Below are 25734 nucleotides of genomic sequence, written 5' to 3'. Positions count from 1 at the left end.
GATTCACAAATTTTTGGGATGCATAAAAATCATCTGGGAGGTTAACTAAAAATGAAGATTCTTGGCGATCTGCCCCAAAGTTTCTGAATTTGGGTGGGTCTTGGGAATGTACTTTTGTAACAAGTTCTCCAGGGGATACTGGTGAGAAATCTGTGCATATGGAGGAACACCGTTTTACAATGTGATAAGAATGAAAGAAAGCCATTGTATAGGAGACAGCAGATATGCCATAACTTCCTTTGTCTTGATTAATTTAGGGGTGGCCAAATCAATTAGATTAAGGCACTAATATCCTTCCCAGTTAAAAAAGAAAAGAAAAGAAAAAGTGTGCAACACTTATGTTTTCTTAATAAAAGGGCTTCATAAACAAACACTTATTAGGGACCCCATTTGATGGGTAGGTACATCCATATGGAAAACTGCCATGTTTGTTCATGAATAAACAACACTGAATAGTTAAATGCTGAGGTTTACCACAGTGAAATGAGAAATCTTATTTATGGAGAAAAGATATACCAAAGAGAGAAAAGAAAGACTTATTTCAGTTTTGAAGAATATTCATCTTTCTCTTTTAATATTAAATAGTTAATATTTTTAAATGAGGAATAAGAAACATTTACAACAAGAATAATTTGGGAAATATACTTTGATGAGATTTAAGACATTCAAAAAATAATTTACTGTTTGCTACTTTTTCCAGTTGAGATTTTGATTTTTCAGCAGCTCCTATTCAGGCACTTTTACTGGATCTCTTATCTATATTAGGACAGTTAGGCAATAATGTGGATACAAAGTTGGATCATAGATGAAGTCCTACAATGAGGCCACAGAAACTTCCATAAAGGACCATGTCATAAAATAGAGATATGTGCCATAAAAGAGATACAAATTAAATGTGCTGGGAATTCAGAGCAGAGAGAAATCACTTGCAGCTAAAGGATCAGTGTGGTGGAGCTTTAAGCTGGAGGTTAATGAATACTTACCTTTGGACATGCAGAAAACAGGACAGAGGGTACTCTAGGCAGAGGGGCAATAAGAAGGAAGACATAAGCAAGTACACACAGGCATAGAGAATGGAAGGGTGGAAGGACAAAAAGTCCTTGTCACAGAAGACAAGTTTGGAGTCAAATTTTGGAGGGCCTTAAAAATCAAGCCAAAGAACCGGTGCTTTCCCTTATTGCTGAACAGCGATGAATCACCCAAGGGTTTAAGGTGAGGGAAGTGAAATGGCCAGAGTTCTTCCTTGGGGATCTTTTCCTAGCAGCCTTAGGCAGACCAGGTAAGTTCAGGAAAGAGGGAAGAGCAGCTTAAACTCAGACAGTAGTCTTGGAAATAGACGGGGAGGGGATGGCTTGGAGAGAAAATTCTCAAGGAAGGTAAAATCAGTGAGATTTGGAGACTGGTTCATTTGAAGAGGGAGTGAGGAATTGAAACAGGCGCTAAGGTTTTATGCTTATGTAATGAAGAGAATGAAGAAAGGTAATAACAGAAACAGAATCTAAGGAGGCATTAATGCTTGTCAGGGTCAGAGTGTAAATTTCAAAGAAATAAAAAGATGACTCATACAAGTATATAGTAAGCATGCTTCAAAGATTTAACTTATTAGTAATCTGGAGAATGTAAAACTGGTTCAGAGGAGGATATGAGAGATCATGGTATGTGTGTATGTGTATATATGTATATATATGTATGGTGTTTAAAAATATATGGCAAGGGATCCCTGGGTGGTGCAGCGGTTTGGCGCCTGCCTTTGGCCCAGGGCACGATCCTGGAGACCCGGGATCGAATCCCACGTCGGGCTCCCGGTGCATGGAGCCTGCTTCTCCCTCTGCCTGTGTCTCTGCCTCTCTGTCTCTCTCTGTGTGACTATCATGAATAAATAAATAAAATCTTTAAAATATATATATATATATATATATATATATATATATATATACGGTGAAAGGGAAAAATGCTGATATATGGTTGCTAGGTGAGACTCAAAACTGACTAACCTACAAGGACAATAAAACGGTTACTTTTGTAATTAAGTCTTGAAGAGACAAATCATTTTCACCTCTAACAGAGAAAAATCATTTGTAGCTTATCAATCTTCTATAATTAACACCTAACTTCACAGACTTGGGGCCCAACTCAATAATAAATAGTAAGTCATTAGGACGCCTGGGTGGTTTAGTGATTTAGCACCTCCTTTCAGCTCAGGGCGTGATCCTGGAGTCCTGGGATCCAGTCCCACATTGGGCTCCCTGCATGGAGCCTGCTTCTCCCTCTGCCTGTGTCTCTGTCTCTGTCTCTCTCTCTGTGTGTGTCTCTCATGAATAGTTAAATAAAATATTTAAAAAAATAAATAGTAAGTCACAAAAAATCATCTTTCCTTAGGTCAATAGTGGCCCTTAAGAGGGTTTGGTAGATGATTCTCTAGCTAGTCCAGAGGTTGGCAAACTTTTTCTGTAAAGGGTCAGATAGTAAGTCTTCAGGTTATGAGGGACATATAAGTCTCCGTCTCAACCACTCAACTCGATCCTGCTGTTGTAGAGTGGAAGCAGCCATGATACATAACTCAATGTCATAATGCAGTCATATCCTGAAAAAACTTTCTGAAAACAGGCACTGGGCTGGATCTGGCTTGTAGTTTGCCATCCCTGTTCCTGTTCATTATTTCTCGACCTTGAGTGATCATCATAATCACTGGAGGGAGGGCTTGTTACATGACAAACTTCTGGGCTTCACCTCCACAGTTTTTGACTTGGTAGGTCTTGAGTAGGACCCAGGATTTTACATTTCTAACAAGTTCCCAGGTGATGCTGCTGCTGCTGGTCTAAGACCATACTTTGAGAACACTATTCTAGTATGACACAGAAAGGGACTCAATAATCCTTTTGCCTTATTTCCAGGTTTTGGATCATTTGTCTTAACAAACTAAGATGAAGAACTCAGATTAGGACAGAAGTTTCAGGGCCAGAGGGCATCAAATGGAGTTCCTGGTAAATTGTTTCAGATATGGATCTGGAGTATTGGAAGAGAGAAGGCATTTGGAGGAGACACATAGACAAAACCATACAAATGTTAAAGGGAAGCATCTGTAGAAAGAAGAGGATTTAGGCTAGAACTTTGGAGGAAGTAGAAGAGAAGGTAAGGAGAAAGCAGAAAAATAAAGGAGTGTTTATAGACAGCAGGAGAACACAGGAAGTGTTCTTGGCTATTTTCCTTGCCAACATTTCCAAACACCCCAGAGTGGACGAGGATGCCAGATAGTCAAAGAAAAATTTGGATCAGAGATCTTCTTGGGACAATAGCTTTTTAAGCTCGTCTGCCAACAAAACTAGAATAGAGAACATAAGCAATCAACATGGTGAATTTCCACATTTCATTTATACCAGCAGAGGGCCGCAAGGGCTAAGGATTGCTAATACTGTTTTTTTGGTCTACGGTTTCTGCCCCCTGCAGGGAGTTAATTCCTCAGTGGTATTGGAAGGCAGGAATGGAGGGAGGTTGGAGACCATGGATCATTTAGCCTCCTTGCTCTCATTATCAGTTAGGTATTTTAGTACAGGACAGAGAGTTTGATTAGTTGGGTGAGAGATGTGATGAAGAAAGGCAGAAGCTTCTGATTGCTTGGGGAAGAAAGAAGGTGGGGTCCAGTGTGGGATTTGGATCACAGGAGTCCCTGTCATCGCAAGGCAAAAAGCTCAAGACTTTGCCTCAGTGTCATTAAAAATCATGGAAAACCGCCTTAGAGTTTTTTCCTTGTGGTTAATTATTATTTCTTGAAAATGTGAGAAATTAACAAAGGTCTCAAAGGAAAAACCTACGAAAAGGTACATATAGAGAAAGGTTGCTAAGTCTTTGTCCCTTCCATCTCATTCCATCCAATCAGCCTCCGCAGGTTACAAACTGTGATTTTTTCTGGTTATCTTTTCTGTATCTCTTTAGTGGAAAGAGAGATACCATCCTGGAAGTTGCTCCATATTAGTTCTTGGAAATCAGCTTTTTTTTTTTTTTTTTTTCTGAATACTTGCATAGCACTCCATTGTGTGGCTGTCCTGCAGTTTATTCATCCAATTTCCTAGTTTAGGCATTTAGGTTGTTTCCAATACTTTGCAATTACAAATAATGCCACAATGAATAACTGTATGAATACAATTTTTGTATTGTCAGAGATGAAAGTTTGTGATATGTTCCACGATTGCTGAGTTTGAGTGCAAATTTTGAGTGCAAATACTAAAATGTCCCTCATTAAAAGTTGATTTGTTTTGCACTCCCAGGAGCAATGAATAAATCTATTTCTTTATTACATCTCCAACAAAGTGTTGTCAAGCTTTTGAATTTTTTTCATTCCAATAGGCAGCAATAATATTTCAATATAGTTTTGATTTGCATTTCTTCCTAAGAAAAGTTAAACATGTTTATATATGTTCAAGGGCTATTTCTATATTATTTTTTATTTGTCTGTTCGTGCCTTTTGCTTATTTATATACTCTATAGGGATTTTGGTTCCCTCACCTTTATTTTGAGTTCCTGTGTACCAGGAATATTAGCTCTTTATCTATGATATATTACAAATATTTTCTCTGTACATTTTATTTGCCTTTTGGCTTTGCTTAGAGTTTTTATCATGTTTTCTTCAATCATTTTTATGTACTTGAATTTAAAATTTTTATTGCATGTAGACTGAATTAAAGTTAGAAAGTCTTTTCCCACTCAGATGCAAAATAATTTTCTATTTTCTTTTAGTACTTTTATGGTTTCATCTTTTATATTTAGGTCTGATACATTTGGAGTTTATTCTTGTGACTGATGTCAAGTATGGATCTAATTTCATCTTTTTTTTTTTTTTTAAAGGAAAGCTTTTTTTTTTTAATTTTTATTTATTTATGATAGTCACACAGAGAGAGAGAGAGAGAGGCAGAGACACAGGCAGAGGGAGAAGCAGGCTCCATGCACCGGGAGCCCGACGTGGGATTCGATCCTGGGTCTCCAGGATCGCGCCCTGGGCCAAAGACCGGCGCTAAACCACTGCGCCACCCAGGGATCCCTAATTTCATCTTTACAAATAGCTAGCAGTTGATCTAATACTGATATATTATATATATATATATATATATCGTATTAGATACTGTATATATATATGTATATATGTATATGTATAATATACGTATTATATATATATTATATATATAAACTGGTTTTTGTAGAAACAAGCACACAAGGCAGCAGGCTTTTCAGAAGTGGTCTAATTACACTAATACATTTAGGGTAGTATCTAAAATTGCTTAATTATCTAAATAATTTATGCATGGGACTAGTACTTATGAAGTTTGTGTAAATTAAAATGCCTTCCTTTGGGGCTATAAAAACTTAAATTTGTGTAGCACTTCATAGTTTATATAGCACCTCCACACCCTCGATCTTATTTATCCTCACTTGTAACTCTATACCTGAACAAGTTGTCCTTGCCACCATCCAGGTGATGAAACTAAGGCTTTAGGACAATAAATGACTCTTCTACAGTCATGTGATTAGTAAATGAGGTAGACCGGCTCTTCTGGCTCTTTCCACAGTGTGTGGGCACTGCAAGTCTTGTACATTAAGATACTCATGGAGGTGGCGGCTAAGATATTCAGACATCTTGCAAAGCAGGGCTGAAGTATATCTATTTTACTTGAAGATTAAGTGTGCTCCAAATACCAGGCAGTGGTAGAGCAGCAAAAGATCATCACCTACCATCTAAATAGTACTTTCTGGCTGAGCAAAACTTGGGAGAGAGCAGAGTGCACGTACACAAAACACAGTATACAAGACTAACTCAGCTAACTATGGCAAAGTTGTCGCATTACAGACTGAAGACATTTCAATAGAAAAATGGGACACCTGGGTGGCTGAGCGGTTTAGCCCCAGCCTTAGCCCCAGAGCGTGATCCTGGAGGCCCAGGATGGAGTCCCACATCAGGCTCCCTGCATGGAGCCTGCTTCTCCATCTGCCTATGTCTCTGCCTTTCATGAATTAAAGACTTAAAAAAAAAATGCTTGGAAGAGTCACATTCTACAGTATATCAACCAAAACTTCTGAATCAAAGCCTTGTTTTAAATTCTAAGCCAACATGGGTCAAAATCAAGGAGTAATTTGGCTTTGGATTATAACAGTAGTTCTTAGGGGGATCAGAGGACCCCTAGAGGTCTGGAGACCTTTGCAACATTTGTGTGAGGTCAAAACTATGCTCATAAGACTACTAAGAGTTCATTTGCCTTTTTCACTGTATGAACATTTGTTTGCACTGCTGATAGAATAAAACTACTGGCATTCCAGCATGAAGCAAGGCAGTAGCATAAAACTGAATTTGTAGCCATTGTATTCTTCATATGTGGAAAAAAAAAACCCAATTTCACTTAAGAATTCCCTTGATGAAGTGAAAATTATTAGTTTTATTAAGTTGTAATCATTTAGTACCTGCCTTATTCAAATGCTGTATAAGGAAATGGGAAGTGTACATACATTACTTTTGCTGTATACTGAAGTACAATGGTGTTTCAAGGAAAATCATTTGTGCTATTGAATAGTTATAAGCTGAACTAGACACTTTATTTTACCATATTTACTTGCAAAATTTATCATATTTACTACTTTAGGCTAACTGGTTTTTCAGACTTTAGTATCTGGCAGGTATTTTCTCTAAAATGAATGAAGTGAGCTTGTCAGTACAAGGAATACAACTGATAATATTTTTTTTTATTTTATTTATTTTTTTATTTTTTATTTATGATAGTCACAGAGAGGGGGGGGGCAGAGACACAGGCAGAGGGAGAAGCAAGCTCCATGCACCGGGAGCCCGACGTGGGATTCGATCCTGGGTCTCCAGGATCGTGCCCTGGGCCAAAGGCAGGCGCTAAACCGCTGCGCCACCCAGGGATCCCACAACTGATAATATTCATTGCATTCATAAAACTTGAACTTTCCAGAAAAAATTAGGATTTTGGAAAACTTATATCCGTCACTAAGCCTGACAGTTTCCTATCACTTAAACTTTTTTTTTTTAAGATTTTATTTGAGAGAGAGGAGAGAATAAGAGAGAGAGAGAGAGCATGCGCAGGGGGAGGGACAGAGGGAGAAGCAGACTCCCGTGGAGCAGGAAGCTGGACAAGGGGTTCAATCCCATGACCCTGGGATCATGACCTGAGCCACTCAGGTGCCCCACACTTAAACTTTTCTAAAGAGATCTTTGCAAACAATGTGATTTGTTTGATATTCTATAGGACATGTCAAATTTGTGTATAGTTCCCATGTCAATACCTGGAAGAACTCTGTAACTCAGTGAACTGGTATTTTCTAAAAGACCAGTAAATAATGTTATAAAATCACAAAGGGGAAAAATCCATTTAAAGTACAAGTCAGACCAATGAATTCCATACTGTAATTAACCTTTAAAAAACTAAGACTTGTTGCATTTTAGAAACCAAAAAGAAAATCTGCAATTATCTGGAAGAGCTATTAAAATACTTCTGCCTTTTCTACCTATATATTTATGAGGCTGCATTTTCTTCATAGAATTCAAACAACATATCACATCAGATATAATATAGCAGATACTAGAATCCGGCTGTCTTCTATTAAGCTAGACATTACAGAGATTTGTAAAAATGTAAAACAATGACACTCTTTTCAATACATTTGTTTTATAAAAGTTATTTTCTATAAAAAATGTTATTTAACGTAACATACTTATTGTTATTTGTAAATGAATATTTAACATTTTCCAGCTTTTTTTATCATGGCAAATATAAGTATGATCCATATTATCATTTATTTTTAAAATATGACTCACATAATTCTTTGGAGTCTCCTTATTAAATACACATGTAAAGGAGTCCAATGATCAAATTTGAGAATCATGGTATTTGAAGTTCAGAAAAAATCTTAACACAAGAGAAGACAGGAAAGAATTTTAATTTTAAAAAGATTTTGGTGATACAATGGGATCAAGGTACTACTCTGCCCCCAATTTATTTTTTGTAATCTTTTTTTTTTTTAAAGATTTATTTATTCATAGAGACACACACAGAGAGAGAGAGGCAGAGACACAGGCAGAGGGAGAAGCAGGCTTCATAAAGAGAGCCTGACGTGGGACCCGATCCAGGGTCTCCAGGATCACGCCCCAGGCTGCAGGCGGCACTAAACCGCTGCACCACCGGGGCTGCCCTCTGCCCCAAATTTATGTGTAAGTGTGTATATATGTATGTGTATATACTTCTCTTTCCCTATGTAGCCATACTTTTAGAAAATGGACAGTATCAACTATTATTCCTCAAAGTATGATCGTATCTATTCTCTAGTTATCTGAGAAATATCTTTAAACATATTCTTGAATTCCATGTACTTCTTCACATTAATTACTTCATGTATTTTTTATTAATGTATGGATTATAATTTTTCCTAAAATAACTATGACCACAGGAGAAGAGAAGTCTCATCAAACATTCCGCAAGAATTCCCTGACATCATCAACTGTCATCCTATTTCAGCAGGGGAACAACTGTTTGGACGTTAATAAGGTGTTACATGAAATAGGAACTCCTGTATTTTGGCATTTTGCAAACTGTAAAAGTAATTTCTCTGAAAAATGAAGCCCAAATAAGAAAACTGTAATGTTTATTACTGTTTGGGCTATTGTCAAGTTCCACAAAGGGCCTTAAAAAATTATGTCTGATAGTTTTAAAGAAACAAATTGACAAGATTTTACACCAATCTTTCACAAACTCTTTACAAAGAATACAAAAAGAGAATACTTCCCAACTTGATTTATGAGGTCAACATAATCTTGATATCAAATACTGACAAAAATATGATGACAAATGAAAATTACAGGCCAATCTTTCTCAGGTGCATAATGCAAAATCCTAATAAAATGTTGGCAAACCAAATCCAGCAATATAATAAAACTAACACATCAAGTTAGATTTATTTCAGGAATACAAAGTTGGCTTAATATTCTTAAAAGGTAATGTAAATGATAACATTAATAGAAGAAAAGAAAATGATTATCTCAATAAAGAAAAAAGTTTATAAAATTTAACACTCATTCATGATAAAACTCATGATATAAAGTAACTAGGAAAGAAGAGAACTTTCTTTCTTTGATAGAGTATCTACAAAAAGCATGCAGCAAATACACTGAATAGTGGAATATTAAAAGCTTTCACTCTGAGATGGGGAACAAGATAAAGATGCTTCCTCTCATTGGTTCTATAGTATTCTATACTTGTGTACAAGTGTCAGAAAGCAAGACAACATTAAAAAGGAGGAAATAAAACTATTTGCAGATGACATGTAAAAAAAAGATAATAAATTACACATGACCTATTACATTAATAAAGGGATTTGAATAAGGTTTCTGGATAATATGATAAAGCTGTATTTTTTTACACCAGCAACAAATAAAATGAAATTTTAAAAGGATGCCATTTATGATAGTGTAAAATAATTCACTGATTTAAGATTTAAGAATCTATCAACAAGAGGTGCAAGATAATACATTGAAAAATAAAAATACTGCTAGGAGAAACTAAAGAAAATCTATGTAAGTGGAAGAATATTCCTGTGTATAGTTTGGAAGATGTCTTAAAGATGACTGCAAACGGGGATCCCTGGGTGGCGCAGCGGTTTGGCGCCTGCTTTTGGCCCAGGGCCCGATCCTGGAGACCCGGGATCGAATCCCACATCAGGCTCCTGGTGCATGGAGCCTGCTTCTCCCTCTGCCTGTGTCTCTGCCTCTCTCTCTCTCTCTGTGTGACTATCATAAATAAATAAAAATTAAAAAAAATTTTTAAAAGATGACCGCGAACTCCAAATTGATCTATAAATTCAATGCAATCTCAATCAAAATGCAGGGTGATGTGTGTGTGTGTGTGTGTGTGTGAGTGGAACAGTTAATTCTAAAGTTTCTATGGAAATGTAGAGTCAAGAATCAAAACAATCTTAAGGAAAAACAATACTGGAGGACTTGTTTACTAGCTAAAGGACAGAAATTGAGACTGTAGTATTGGTACAATATAGGCAAACCGGCAAATAGAAGAAAGTAGAAAGTCCAGAAACATAAGTATATGCAAATGGACGAAACATGACCAAGGGGGCACCGCAGTGAAGAAGGATGATTCTCCCAACAATGGTACTGAATTAACTGAATACCTACATTAAAAAAAAAAAAATCTTGCCCCCTACTTCACAGCATGCATAGAAATAAATCCCAGGAATGTAGAAAACTAAAACAATAAATCTTTTAGAAAAAAAAATCATAGAATATCATCATCTTGAGGGCAGCAAAAGATTTAAAACAGGTCATAAAAGCAAAAACCATAAAGAAAAGCTGACAAATGGAACATTAAAATCAGTAACTCCTATTCATCAAAAGATCCCAGTAAGAGAGTGAAAAGGCAAACCACCAAATGAGAGATATTTACAATACACATCTGACAAAGACTAGCATCCTGAATACATAAAGAATAAGTCAGTTAAGAAAAAGTCAGTTTCCCCTTTACCTTCCTCCCACCCTCTCTCCCCCCAAAAGAAAAAGAAAATAAAAAGGTCAAGACTTCTAAGATTCTTAAATGGGTACTTTATAAAAGAGAGTATCTGTATGGCCAATAAACATGAAACATGCTTCACTTTGTTAGTTATCAAGGAAATACAATTAAAACCACTAGGCGATCCTACTGTATACCTGCCAGCATGTCTAAAATTAAAGACAAACTACTAATCTACTGTCTCAATGAATTTGCTCATTCTGGACATTTTGTATAAATGGAATCCTATAGCATGACTTTGTGACTGGCTTCTTTCATTTAACAATGTTTTCAAGGTTTATCCATGTTGTAGCATGTATCAATACTTCATTCCTTTTTATAACTTAACATATTCCATTGTAGGATATGCCACATTTTGTTTATCCATTTGTTGGTAGGTGTTTGGGTTTACATCTTTTTGCTATTATGAATAATGCTGCTACAGCCATTTGTATACAAGTTTCTGTGAGGACGGATGTTCTCATTCAGTGGGTATTTATCTAGGGGTGGCATTGCTGGGTCATATGGTAACTACATGCTTACTCTTATGAGGAACCACCACATTGTTCCTGAAAGTGGTTACCAGTTTACATTTTACATTCCCACCAGCGAAGTATGGGGATTCTAATTTCTCCATATCTTTGCCAACACTCATTTTTAATTTTGGCTGTGAAGTGGTTTTGGTTTGCATTTCCCCAACTGCTAATGAGAATGTATATCTTTTTTGGAGAAATGTCTATTCAAATCCTTTGGCCATTTTAACATTAGGTTACTTGTTTTGAATTAAGAATTATTTATATAACCCGGACACTAGACTCTTATTAGATATATCTTCTCTCAGAAAGGGAAATTCTTATAACCATTTTGGAAAAACTGTTTGGCTTTATCTACTACTTTATCTAATATACACATAGTCATGGACCCAGCAATCCATATCTACATACATACTCAATAGAAATTAGAACATATTTGTCACCACACGCATTTGAGAGTGCTAACAGCACAATTTGTAAGAGCAATTGAAAAGCTGAAAGCTGCTAGGTTTCATGATGATCCTACAAAGATGTCCATATCCTAATCCCTTGAACCTGTGAATGTTACCTTATTTGGCAAAGGGACTTTGCAGATATGCTTAGGATTCTGAGAGGGGGGAATCAGATTTCCAGTTTCCAAGAAAGCAAGCAAGGAGTTTGGAAGTCATCTCTCCATCCTAACAAAAGGCTGAACTGAAAAATCAACAACTCTTTTTAGATTTGTCAGAGAAGTGAAGTCCCAGGGCCAAGCCCTATCCCCAGGTGGGAGATTTGCAAGTGGACATAGAATAACAACTTGCTTAACTAGAAACTCCCAAGCAGAAATATGAGGGAGACAGTACTGGGGTAGGAAAGCCTGAATTGTAACTGACAAGTTGCTGGAGACTGAGTAGGTAAGTCTGTTAGAAATCCCCCAGTCATAGGGGGTTCCCTACACTTTTTTGAGTTTTACTCTCCAGGATCTCAAAGGGAAAATTAGAGAAAAATCTCCTGGTGTTCTGCATGTAGCCATCCTGTCCCACCAGAAAAGGGGCTTGGGGGTGAAGATGGGAGTATGAGAAGCACGGTGAAGTTCACAGCCCAGGAGCACAGGCTCACTGAGACCTAATCACAGAACTACAGAATGCTTCCCCTCCCCCTAACACTCTCCCACCACATTACTAACAGTTTATTCACTGGAGTTCTTTTTATCATGTCCAGCTATCAACAGAAAATTACAAAGCATAGAAATAGGCAAAAAGTACTGTGAAGAGACAGAGCAAACATCAGAATTGAATTCAGATATGGCAAAAATGAGTTATCCAGCTATGAATTTAAAGCAACTATGATTAATATATTAAGGGATCTAACAGAAAAAGTAGGCAATGTGCAAGAACAGATGGATAATATAAACAGAGAGAAATTCTAAGAACCCTAGAGTTAAAATAAAAAACGCTAGAATTAAAATAAAAAAGAAACTAACAGAAATGAAGAATACTTTTTATGGGCTAGTTGACAGAACATGGTTGAAGAAAGAATCTCTGAGTGACAACATATATAAATAGAAATTTCCAACTAAAAAGCAAAGAGAAAAAAGGTCGGGGGGTAGGGCAAGGAATAGAATATCCTAAAACTATAGAGATGTAACATATATATAATGAAAGTACCAGAAGAAAGGAACAGCAAAAATATTTGAAGCAATGACTGAGAATTTCCCCCAAATTAGTCAAGACACTAAACCACAGATCCAGAAAGTTCACAGAACACTAAGAAGGATAAATCCCAAAACTGCACCTAGGCATAATATATCAAACTGCATTAAAATCAAAGATACAAAATCTTGAAATAAGCCAAAAGGGGAAAAAATGCCCATAGAGGAGCAAAGATTAGAATTAGACTCAATTTCTCTTCAGAAATCATGTTAGTAAGGAGAGTGAAGTGTTGAGGGAGCTTACATTGGATTGCTCAGGTGAGCCCAACTTAATCACATGGATGCTGACACAAGGGAGGCAGCAGGTTCAGCGTGAGAGACAATGAGATGGAAGCACCCAGTTGAAGATGCTATGCTGTTGGCCTTGACGATGGAGAAGGGACCGAGAACCTAAAGAATCCAAGCAGCCTCTAGAAGCTGGAAAGGAAGGAAATAGATGCTCCTTGGAGCCTCCAAAAGAAATCAGCACTGCTGACACCTTAATTTCTGTCCAGTAAGACTGATTTTGGACTTCTGCCCGCCAGATAGTAAGATAACAAATTTGTATTGTTTTAAGCCACTAAATTGTGGTAACTTTGTTACAGCAGCAAGAGGAATCTAATATACATCCATCAATAGGATAATGGATAAATTATAATGTATTTGCAGGATGGAATATTATGGTGCAATGAGAATGGATAATTACTGCTACATGCATTTGTTGATGTGTCACAGAACTAATACTGAAAGAGGCCTTGCACAAAAAAGAACATAAACTCTAAGATCCCATGTATATAAAGCTTAAAAATAAATAAAACTTATCTATGGTTGTAGAAGTGGGGACTGTGATCCTTTGGTGGGTAGAGGTGCTGATAAGGGGCACATAGGAAGCATATGGGATGCCAGTAATGTCCTTGATCTTAGTGATTAGTTGGTATTTCAATCCATATAACCTGATATCTGTATACTTTTCTCTATTGTATACTTCAATAACAAGTGCCTAAAAACAAAAAAGTTTTAAATAGTTTAAAAACAAATTTCCTTGCAAAAAATAGGGACAAAAATCAGTTTAAGATTTAAACATGGTAACACAAGGTTTTAAAACCGAATACCCTATAAACTGAACGATTACAATTATTTCAGCTAATGACTCAATTCCAAGGATTTTCTAGTACATCTCCAATGTCATACAGAAAAGAACGAGTTAGCCTAGACATGCAAACACAGCAGACATATCAAAGTATACCATGATGTACAGTCAGAGATTTTTCTTTCTTTCATTAGTCTTGCTTACTTCATCATGTACTACTTTATAAAAATTGGTCTTTACACCACCATGACTGCAGAACCCTTTCCAGACTAAAGATTCTATCAGTGGCATTTTTCATATTTCCTCAAAATGTTTTTACAAATTAATTTTTCCATGCCCATGAACAGCCTAAGTTTTTCCCACCCTGAAACAAATTATTACCCTCTCATGTATTTTTAGCATTTATATTCAACTATTAGGAGCCAAATGCTATTCAAAAGTAAAGATTTTAAAATTTTAATGAAAGGATTACGTTAGATAGTAGAGGTATTGTCCTCAAACATTTTGCTGAAAAAAAAAATCTTTGGAATATATAAAGTAATAACAAAGGCCAATGTAAAGGGCAGTGGCCATTTTTTCCCATTATCTGTAATGATAAGTTAAATGTAATGTAAGTTAAATGTGCATGTGTTCTCTAGCTGAACTTCAGTAAGAAGTCAAACTGTTCTTATGAAGTTTCTAAAACAAGCATTTAAAAACAGTATTGAAAAATCAGGTTTAACTACTAACAGGTGTTCTCACCTGTAAGAGAGGACATATGTGTCAGTGCATTTGCCAAGCTTTTAAAACAGCTTCTGCCCAATAATGATAAAAGGCTACCTTTTTATCTACTAGAAATGCTGATGATTCTGTAGCTTGAGACATGCTTGTGGGGAAGATGTGCTGATCACGGTAAACTTCCAACTTAAGGAAACTTACAGGATAGTGAATACCACGTATTCACTTGTCTCTCACAAAGATCAGAATGCTTAATAATCCTATTACGTCAAACACCTCAAAATACTAATGAATCTTATATTCATTGTCTGATAAATACAAATTATGTATAAGAGAATGCAACAAGTTATTTGAACCTGAATGCAGAGAATAAATACTTTATTAACTGATTACAGTTGAAAGTCACAAACAAAAAAGGGGTATATTAAGGCAGAGCCATATATATATCTATATCTATATATTAATACAGATATAGATAGACAAATCCAAAGACTGTTACCTCTTTACATTTTAATAACCTCTGCATTTTTCTTTTATGCATTTAGGCAGTGTGCTTTCTTTTCTTCTCAGTTAAAGAAATGAATCTTGGCCAATATTTCAAAATCATATTTTGATGACAACTTACAGGATCATGGGTGAGACAATGACTAGTGTATAAAACGCTATCTGATAGTTTTCTCAGCATATCCCATGTGTGGTGGTTGTTTACACTGGTGTGGAAAATTTGACAATTGGTCATTTTCTCCTTTCCAGCAAAACTAATACATAAATTTTCAAATTATTTTAATAGTCTTAACTAAAGTATGCTTGGACTTCCAAGTCAGTCAAATGCCCAAAGCATATTATTTTCTGCCCTTTCCTAAACCCTCCTATGTTTTAAATAGCCTTTAAAGTATGATCACACGGCTGTATTTCAGATCTATAAATTCTGAGTTTTTCAAAATCCAAAATTATTTCCTTATGCAAAGTGGCAATGCAAACAGCAATCCTACATAGTGTAGAATAATTTTTCTTCTGTATAGCTTCCTTTTATAAAAATGGGCAACCACACACACACAAAAAAAAAAAAAAAAAAAGAAAGAAAGAAAGAAAAAAGAAATAAATTTAGTCCATCTGAAAAAGCACTCCAGTTCCCTAATTCCACTTTTGAAGGAGAAGGCAGAGGCAAGTTTACATTATCCCAGAAAACTGAATAAATGGCTTTATTTGGTATCTTCAAGAAGCTTCTCCTTCCGTAGGAGATGTAGGTGTTGTAGGAGAAACTGTAACCGGTTTGCGTGCAATTCTGTCTAGTTCTGCATGAACATCTGATAGGACAGGCTTCTGGCCTACATTAAAGGGAAAAAAAAATCAAGATTTAGATAGAAGTCAAAGTATCTTTTACGTCAATGTCTCATTTAAAAACTGCCGACAGTTTCATTAACTTTATCTAGCATACTAAGTCATATAAACATCCTTAAAAATCAATCCTCTCGAAGAAAACTTTTTTAAAAACCCTCATAGGGTCTGTTAACAAATGGAAGTAAAACTAGCACCTATCACTTAATCTCATAAAGATATTTTTTAAAAAGGCACAGAACAATAAGAACAGTAAAACAGAAAATAGCAACAAAACTTTAGAATGCACAAAGAATATGAATGTGTGGTAACTATATTAGCAGTCTTGGGAAAGCTTACTCTTCTATACTGGCAGTGGGAAAAGCCAAAAAGCAATTCACTTTACACCCAAAAACCTGTAAAAGGTACCAAAAATTGTAACTGCACAATGGTATTTGTGAAAACGGTGGCAAGAAGATGGGATTTAAAAGGAAAATGGGTTAAAAGTCTGATAAAGGGCAGTTACACAATCAACAAAAGGAAAATAAATTGGGGATCCCTGGGTGGCACAGCGGTTTGGCGCCTGCCTTTGGCCCAGGGCGCGATCCTGGAGACCCAGGATCGAATCCCACATCGGGCTCCCGGTGCATGGAGCCTGCTTCTCCTTCTGCCTGTGTCTCTGCCTCTCTCTCTCTCTCTCTGTGACTATCACAAATAAAAAAATAAAATAAAATAAAATAAAAAAGAAAAATAAATTGGACTTCATCAAAATTAAACCCTTTTGTGCTTTAGAAGACATCAAGAAGTGAAAGGACAATACATGGGAGAAAACATCTACAAACTGTACATTTGATAAGGGTCTAGTAAACAAAATACATAAAGAACACTTAAAATTCAACAATGAAAAGATAAATAATCCAACTTAAAAACGGGCAGGGATTGAATAGGCATTTCTCCAAAGATCTACAAATGGTCAATAAACACTTGAAAAGATTCTCAACAGCATTAGCTATCAAAGATATGCAAGAGTCAAAACCACAATGAGATATGACTTCATAGCCACTAGGATGGCTCTAATCAAAAAGATGGACAAAAACAAATGTTGGAGAAGATGTAGAGAAATTGGGACCCTTGTTCCCTGTTGTTGAAAATATAAAACAATGCAGTGTTTTGCAAAACACTTTGGCAGTTCTTCAAAAACTCAAACACAGAGTTACCACAGGACCCAACAATTCCACTCCTGCGTATATACCCAAGAGAAATGAAAACATATGTCATTTTCAAATATTTGTCAAAAACACATGTTCACAGTGGTTCTATTTATAAGGGCCAAAATTGGAAACAGTTTAAATGTCTATCAACTGAGGAGTAGACAAAGAAAATGTGGCATATGCATAAATGGAATTTTATTCAGTATTAAAAAGGAATGAAATAATGATAAATGCTACAATGTGAATGAACCTTGAAAACATTAAAGAAGGCATCTACTGTATGATTCCATTTATATGAAATCTCCAGATAGGCAAATCCACAAAGACAAAGCAGATCAGTGGTTGCCTAAGACTAGGAGATTAGGAGGGAAAAAAGACATTACTGCAAATAAGGTAGAGGTTTCTTTTCGGGAAGATTAAAATGTTTTAAAAATAGATCATAATGGTTTGCATAACTCTGTAAATATACTGTAATACCGAACTGTATACTTTAAATGAGTGAACTTCATGGTATGTAAACTATATCTCAATAAAGCTATTAAAAAAAAAAAAAGCTCTCGGTAACTATACCTGATTTTTTGGCGGATGGTGGTAAACCACTGCTTCCACTTCCAGCTCCACCTCCAGGGCTACCACTGCCAACCCCAGGGCCTCCGGGAGAACCAGTCTTTTTACTCAGCAAACTATTGAAGAAATTTGCCAGGACACCTTCACTTGTAGCTCCAGCTATTGAAAAAACAAAAGCCAAAAAACTTTCACTCAAAACATCAGATTCTTCTATAAATTATTATAGTAATCACATACATAATAATACTTAAAATTAATTAATACTTAAAATTTAAGAGCTGTGGTTTTTGTTTTTGTTTTTTGTTTTTTTTTTTTACTTATTTATTCATGAGACACAGAGAGAGAGAGGCAGAGGGAGAAGCAGGCAGGCTCCCTGCAGGAGCCTGATGTTGGGACTCGACCCTGGAACTTCAGGATCACGCCCCGAGCCAAAGGCAGACACTCAACCGTTGAGCCACCCAGGTGTACCAAGAGCTGTGTATTCTAAACTCAAGTCTGGTTTTGAGCCAGGGTAAGACTCTCTAATCTATTCATATGTAAAACAAAGTATCAGTAAGCTTTAAGAATATAATTATTTAAAAAAATCAGAATGATTTATTAATTATTCTTTTAAAGATTTTATTTATTTATTCACGAGAGAGGCAGAGACATAGGCAGAGGGAGAAGCAGGCTCCCTGTGGGCAGCCCAACACGGGACTTGATCCCAGGACCCTGGGATCACGCCCTGGGCCAAAGGCCGATGCTCAACCACTGAAGCACCCAGCCGTCCCCAGAATGTTATTTTTAAAAACTAAAAGCATTTAAATGGATGTTAGATGCTGCTATACTTTCCTTTTGACAAAAGTTCTTCAAACATGTAATTGTTGAGAAATGTCTGCCTCAAATATTACAAAACGCTACCTAAGCCTTTATGAAAACAGGTAGAAGTTTCAAGAGATAAAAGGGTAAAGGATAACATGAAACAATTCACAGGAGGAAAATACAAGTAGAAAGGCAATACCAGGGACAAAGCTCTTACTAGTATTTAAAGAATGCTGATTAGGTTGTGGCAAAGTTGCAACACTCAATGTTGACTTGTAAATTGAATAAGCCATTCGAAACACATTATTAAAAGACAAAAAAAAAACGTATAAACTCTCACCTATTAATCCCACTTATGGCAATTTATTATGTTTATAGTTTTTTATGTATTAACATGAATTTCTTCAATGGTCTACATAGGAGAAAAATTAAATGTAATACAAAATTTTCATAAAGCTTATACCATAGACATATTATAAAAGTTTGAATTTTGATTAACTATGAGATTATATCAACAGAGACAAAGATTAGAAGCTATTGCACAAAAATGAAAACAGCTATGGAAAAGTGGGAAGGTAGGTAGATTTCCTTTTAGTGTGAAATGTACTGTGTTGTCTTTCCTAGGAAAAGAGAAAATGTACCTTTCATGTTTGGATCAATTTTTTTGGACCCAGCAGGGATGGGTGACACGCTGGCAACATTGGATGACACAGATCGGTTTGGTGTTCGAGGGGAGCCTCCTGGGACTCTTGGTGAGGCATCCTATGAAAAATAAGAAAGCCATAATCATCAAAACCTGAAACATCCAACTTCACAAAAGTTATTATAAAAAGAAATTACTTTTTAACTGTCCCCCATCTGTTCTACTGGTACTTTTATTCTACAAGCCACTGCTGGAAATGTTTAGCAATCATGTCCTCAATATCAGAAAATATCAGAGACCCATCACATTTAGAATACAAATTCTCCTTCAATGAAAAAAGAACATATTGAATAATGGAGTGTGATTACAAGTATAAGCATGGGAGTCAGATCCGGGTTCCAATCTGAACTTTCATCCTACTAGATAAAATCTCAGTCAAGCTATAAGGTCCTCCAAGGCCTCCACTTCCCCACCTGCAGAATAGGGCTGGTAGTACCTGCCTCACAGGGCTGTTGTGAAGATTTATACAGTAACACATATAAACGTTTCCACATAGTAACTGCTGTGTGACAAGACAAAATGGATCTTTAGGATTTAAATATTTTTAAAATGAGTGGTTTATCCTTTAAAATGTCACAAATTCCAAAAGAATTCTTGATTCAAATTTATATCAAAGCACACCCATATGAGACATGTCTATGATTAAGGAAAAAAGAAACTAAACCAATAATGTACGGCACTTTAATAATTTTGTCAAAATCTGTAATACTGACCACAGGCCTTCCAGCTGCAGTTGGTGGTTGCTTTGCTAAAAGGGACTGAAAAACACAAGAGAGTCCTAGGTTAGAAACTAACAGCATGTATTGCTATAGTTTTAAAAATATATAAGAGCAGTTTACCCACTAACAATACTAAACCTGCTTCTGATATAATTTCATACCTGTAGCTTCATAAGAAACACCTGGTCATCTTCTGCCACAATTTCCTTCTCATGCACAAACTGAAATGAGCAATGCATAAATGAGCAAGTCTAGTATATTACGCTGAAACTATTAATAACATACTCTCTAGATTAAAAAAAAGATTTTTCAATATAAACATTATCAAATTATATTTACATAAGTGAGCTGCCTGACCCAAGTTCCTACAGTAAAGCTGTTCAATAATGATCTGCAAAAGTATGAACGTTTGATAGCTGTGCTGTTCAATACTGTAGCCACCAGTCACCTATAGCTACTGAGCATTTGAAATGTGGCTACTGTGGGGCACCTGGGTGGCTAAATAGGTTAACCATCTGAGTCACGTCTTGATTTCAGCTCAGGTCATGATCTTGGGTCGTGAGATCGAGCCCCACGTCCAGCTCCACACTGAGTGTGGAGCCTGCTTGAGATTACCTCGCTCTCCTCCTCTCTCTGTCCCTCCTCCACCTCACACCCTTTCTCTCTCAAGAAAGAAAAAGAGAAAGAAAGAAAGAAAGAAAGAAAGCAAGAAAGCAAGAAAGAAAGAAAGGAGGGAGGGAGGGAGGAGGAGGAGGAGGAGGAGAGAAAGATGGAGAGAAAATGTGGCTACTGTGACTCAGGTACTGACATTTTAATTTTATTCAGTTTTACTTAATAAGTTCTTTTTTTTTTTAAGATTTTATTTATTTATTCATGAGAGACACACACAGAAAGAGAGAGGCAGAGACCCAGGCAGAGGGAGAAGCAGGCTCCATGCAAGGAGCCTGATGTAGGACTCAACCCTGGGTCTCCAGGATCACACCCCAGGCTGCAGGCGGCGCTAACCCGCTGCGCCACCCGGGCAGCCCAGTTTTACTTAGTAAGTTCTTAGGCTACATGTGACTAGTAGCTGCTGTATTGGACAGCACAACCTTAGAGTCCTAGGTATATTAGTCATGCTTATAAAATATGCTAACCAATAGTTAGGTGTTTTAAAAGTGAAAAGCAACTTGCCCCTGGTTTCTCTGAAATAAAAATATAATGGCTCTTCTACCTGCAGAATAATCAGGCAAAAAGCAGCAGCAACCATCTCCCACTTCTACTCTTTCTGTACAATGCATGCCATGGGTCTATTTTCTACCAGCAGCCAGAGCAATCCTTTTCCTTTATCACTCCTCTGCTCAAACTTTGCCTCCAGTTGCTTTCTACCTCACTCAAGATGAAATTCAAAGTCCTAACTACGCCTTCCTTCTCCTATCAGCCTGGCCCTCTTCTTCACTCTTTTCCAACCTCTTTGCCCTCTGAATACATTCCTGCCTCAGGACATGGGCATTTTCTGCTCCATCAGCATACAGAGCCATTCCCTAACCCCTTCTTCTTCTTCTTTTTTTTTTTTTTTAAAGATTTTTTATTTATTTATTGAGAGAGAGAGAGAGAGGGGGGCAGAGACACAGGCAGAGGGAGAAGCAGCCTCCATGCAGGAAGCCCGACACGGGACTCGATCCTGGGCTGCAGGCGGCACTAAACCACTGCGCCACTGGGGCTGCCCTCCCTAACCCCTTCTAAAACTGCACCCCTCCATGTGCCACTGCTCTCCCTCACTCTCCCCCATTGGGCTTTATAGACACAGCACTTATCAGCACTTGAGAACTGGCACGTGCACCGATTTATTATTGTAGTATTGCCCTATTTAGCACCTAGTGCCTAAACAGGGGCTCAGGAGATATTAGTGGGATGAATAAAAGACAACCTACAGCGTAATTCTCCTGGTAAAAGAGAATACGAAAAACAGCTGTTGTTTTTTTTCCTTGACGTGTGTATTTCTTTTAAGAGACATCTATACCAAATATCATGCCAAGTGATTTTTCACTTGTCATTAATTCTCTTGTTTCTAATTACCCACAGAGGACAGATGCTCAATATCAATGTTTCGATTTTTAGTAAAAATCTTATTACATGTTAAATGAAAATTATTTTTCCTAAAGCATATCCACTTAAAAGCCACTGAGAAGTACTATATATAAACTTATTATTATTATTATTTTTATAAACTTATTTTTATACAACTTTCTGGAAACATCTGTAATATCTGACTATAGAACATGACCTATTATTTAACATGAAATCAAAATATGTGAAAGAGAAATCAAAATTCTGAAAGATTAAATAGTTCTATGAATAACATACAACAATTAAGACTAAACTGGAAGCTTGTGGATAGCTGTGGGCTACCACAGGTTAACTAGTAACTATGGAGAAGATTCCAGATCTCCCTTAACAGATAGAAGCTAATATTTATTCTAACAATGTTTTCTTGGCTTTTGGCTGAGTTCTAGGATGGAAAGTTCACAGCTTCAACCTACTCAAACTCTTCAAGATCCATATATTCGCTACAACCAATCCATTATTTCCATTAGAATATGGAATCTGTACTATTTTCTAATATAAATATGCCAAAGGCTAAGAATTCATTAACTGAATAGCTAGTTTATATTTTGATAACACAGATCTTTATTTTAAATTGACATCGGAAACATCCAATTTATAATTAGAAAAGCTCTTGATAGGAAAGGATCCTCTTACCTAACTTAAAATTATGGAACTCCCCCCCACCACCACCACCAGGTTTAAAAGACTATACATACTAAAACTGTTACCTTTCGGACAGGTGGTTTAGTTATAATGTCTTCAAAATTATCTTCTGCTTTTAATGTTTGAAAATTTTCATGTAATATTCCTATTTTCTTATCATTATCCCACCCTGCTGGACTGGAAAAGAAATGCATATGATAAATCTCAAACATTTATATTGTCATTCCTTCATTAAACCCATGATCACATTAAAGGGAACGTATCTAACCAATTATGAAAAAGTAATCAGCTTTTGGGGCACCTGGATGGCTCAGAAGGTTAAGCATCTGCCTTCAGCTCAGGTCATGATCCCAGGGGCCTGAGATTGAGCCCTGCATCCAGCTCCTTGCTCAGTGGAGAGCCTGCTTCTCTCTCTCCCTTTGCCCCTCACTCCTGCTCATGCTCTCTTTCTCTCGACTCCAAATAAAATCTTAAAAAAAAATCCAAAACTAATCAGTTTCTTTTTTTATTATTTTTTTCTTTTTTTTTTCTCTTTTTTTTTTCTTTTTTTTTTCTTTTTTTATTATAATGCTCAAGTTATAGCTTACTGATTTCTACTTAAAAAGGTTCTTAATCTTCCTGATTTTAAAAACACACAGTTTGGGGGGGGGTTAATTATTATTACCTCTCAATGTATTCACATAACTTTTTATTTATTTTTAAAGATTTTATTTATTTATTCATGAGAATACACAGAGAGGAGACAGAGAGAGAGGCAGAGACACAGGCAGAGGGAGAAGCAGGCTCCATGAAGGGAGCCTGATGTGGGACTCGATCCTGGGTCTCCAGGATCATGCCCTGAGCTGTAGGCGGCGCTAAACCGCTGAGCCACCGGGGCTGCCCTTCACATAACTTTTTAAAAGCATGTTTATACACTGGGTCCTTTATGTATCAAAACTAATCAAAGAGTAAGTAAATACACTGAGATATGCACTCAACAGTTTAGCTATATATATAATAGTAAGGCCTTCCAAAAAGGGCTTAGGCCAGCAATAAATCTAACAGGCAAAAATAAATTGATCAAGGCAGGTTATGAATAAATCAATCTAGGAAGAGATTCTCACCTGTGCATCATGGAAAGGTCTATTGGGTCTCACCTCAAAACCAAACATGAGGATTCACCATCAAATTGCAGCAATGACACATGATAAAACAATACACTTATGAGTATACTTACATAAATACTGCATCTTTTTCCACAACAACAGCAGGAATTTTATAGGGAAATCCATACAGTTTCTGAACAATATATTTATATACTAAATCTATATTTTTATTTTCTTTTACTGAAGTGTAAATAAGCGCTGCACCATCTGAATAATGCTGTTAAAGAAATTTTTGGACAAATTCCATGAACAGATACAATAAAATTCTGTGTTCTCAACTTAACATTTACATGCATATTGGTTTCAAAAATAGTTCCCAAAGGTACATTAGAGGGTAATCAATTTCAAAAGTACAGAATATAGATAGGCTAAAATGCAAACAGCAATCTTTACAAAACTGAACTTAATTTAGGAGGCAAAAGTCTCATTAAGCCAAGAAAATAAAGGTAAATTTCATAATACTGACATTGCTACTACCTCTACATTTAAAGCACAAGAGGTAATTTGCTTTGTGTTTAACCTTCCTAATCCTCATGGAGAGCTATTATTTATCGATAACTATTTTGCTTGCATATTAAAAAAAATGGTGTCCACTAGTATCTCTTGTGGTTTTCACTAGTCACAGGAATTAGGACTTGAAGAGCAAAGCTCAGGAGACCCACTGAAGAGAGATGATTAAGCAAGAGGTACTTTCAGGAAACTTTCAGGCAAGATTCAAAGCAAAAGTTGATTTCATGATCAAAACTTGAGGTAACACCACCTCACATAAGGATGTATTAGTTAAAGCCGACTCTAACTTGGACCTCTTAGCCAAATGATACAGTAGATCCAAAGATCAAGAGAGGCCTGTGGAAAAGGGGCAACATGACTACTGACAGATGAGGTGTGGTCAGAGTGGCTATCAGAAATTCTACAGCCACTGCTAAGGACCATGCTCTAGTACTGCCCACTATGTCCTGAGATAATGACTCAGACCAAGGAGAAATGTTGGGAATGGTCAAACTTCTACTTCTGAGCTGGGATACTCATGAGTGTGAACCAAGGCTTATGAATCTAAGAGTGGTATTGCTAAATATGGCTTATAAAACTTGATAGAAACAAACATCTTAAAAGCTTAACTGTGTGAACTTTTCATTAACGAGTGATCTTTTCTCATGAGAACCAATTTATGAAATAGCTGACAAATTTGCATTGCAGTAAACATTTACAAAACTTAAAGATGATTTTGAACTGTTGCCTTCACACAGATACACACATACACCCCTCACCATCTTGAAGTGACTTCTCAGTTTGTATTCTAAAATCAATGGGCTCTACTCAAGGTCTGTAATTATTTTATTTTAGTTAATTTATTTTTTAAAGATTTTATTAAAAAAGATTTTATTTCTTATAAGATTTTTAAATTTTTTATTTATTCATGAGAGATACACACAGGCAGAGATATAGGCAGAGGGAAAAGCAGGCTCCCTCTGGGGAGCCTGATGCAGAACTCAATCCCAGGACCCCAGGATCATGACCTGAGTCAAAGGCAGATGCTCAACCACTAAGCCACCCAGGTGCCCCTTTAAAGATTTTATTTATTTGACAAAGAGAGTGAGCACAAGCAGGGGGAGCAGGAGAGGGAGAAGCAGGCTCCCTGCTGAACAGGAAGCCTGACATGGGACTCAATCACAGGACCCTGGGATCATGACCTGAGTCAAAGGCAGATGCCTAACCCACTGAGCCACCCAGGAACCCTGTCTGTAGTTATTTTAGTAGACAGTCTTCCTTCCTGATTACATTTCTGTATGTACATTTTCAAGAACAGCATTAAATAAATGTTTAAAGAGACTGCTTGTTGAGGTGCCTAAATGGCTCAGTCAGTTAAGCGTCTTCCTTTAGCTCAGATCATGAGCTCAGAGTCCTGGGATGGAGCCCCCACATTTAGCTCCCTGCTCAGTGGGGAGCCTGTTTCTCCC

General features: G+C 36.7%; 1 protein-coding gene across 1 annotated transcript in view; it reads right to left on the bottom strand.

The window, feature by feature from the left end:
- Positions 1–8626: 8626 nt before the first annotated feature.
- Positions 8627–25734, bottom strand: part of DYNC1LI1 (dynein cytoplasmic 1 light intermediate chain 1) — a 45661-nt gene continuing 28553 nt past the window's right edge. Inside the window, exons 7-13 of the mRNA XM_055321165.1 lie at positions 23848–23983; positions 22697–22808; positions 20042–20101; positions 19875–19919; positions 19100–19220; positions 17661–17816; positions 8627–15890 (exon numbers count right to left, since the gene is read on the bottom strand). Of these exons, the coding sequence (XP_055177140.1) occupies positions 15778–15890; positions 17661–17816; positions 19100–19220; positions 19875–19919; positions 20042–20101; positions 22697–22808; positions 23848–23983 (743 nt within the window). The 3' untranslated portion in view covers positions 8627–15777. The remainder of the gene's footprint in view (positions 15891–17660; positions 17817–19099; positions 19221–19874; positions 19920–20041; positions 20102–22696; positions 22809–23847; positions 23984–25734) is intronic.

Source organism: Nyctereutes procyonoides, unplaced genomic scaffold (assembly GCF_905146905.1).
Source record: "Nyctereutes procyonoides isolate TBG_1078 unplaced genomic scaffold, NYPRO_anot_genome, whole genome shotgun sequence".
Lineage (NCBI taxonomy): Eukaryota > Metazoa > Chordata > Mammalia > Carnivora > Canidae > Nyctereutes > Nyctereutes procyonoides.
The sequence above is the reverse complement of the archived record's forward strand: the minus strand, read 5'-3'. Positions and strand labels throughout refer to the sequence as shown.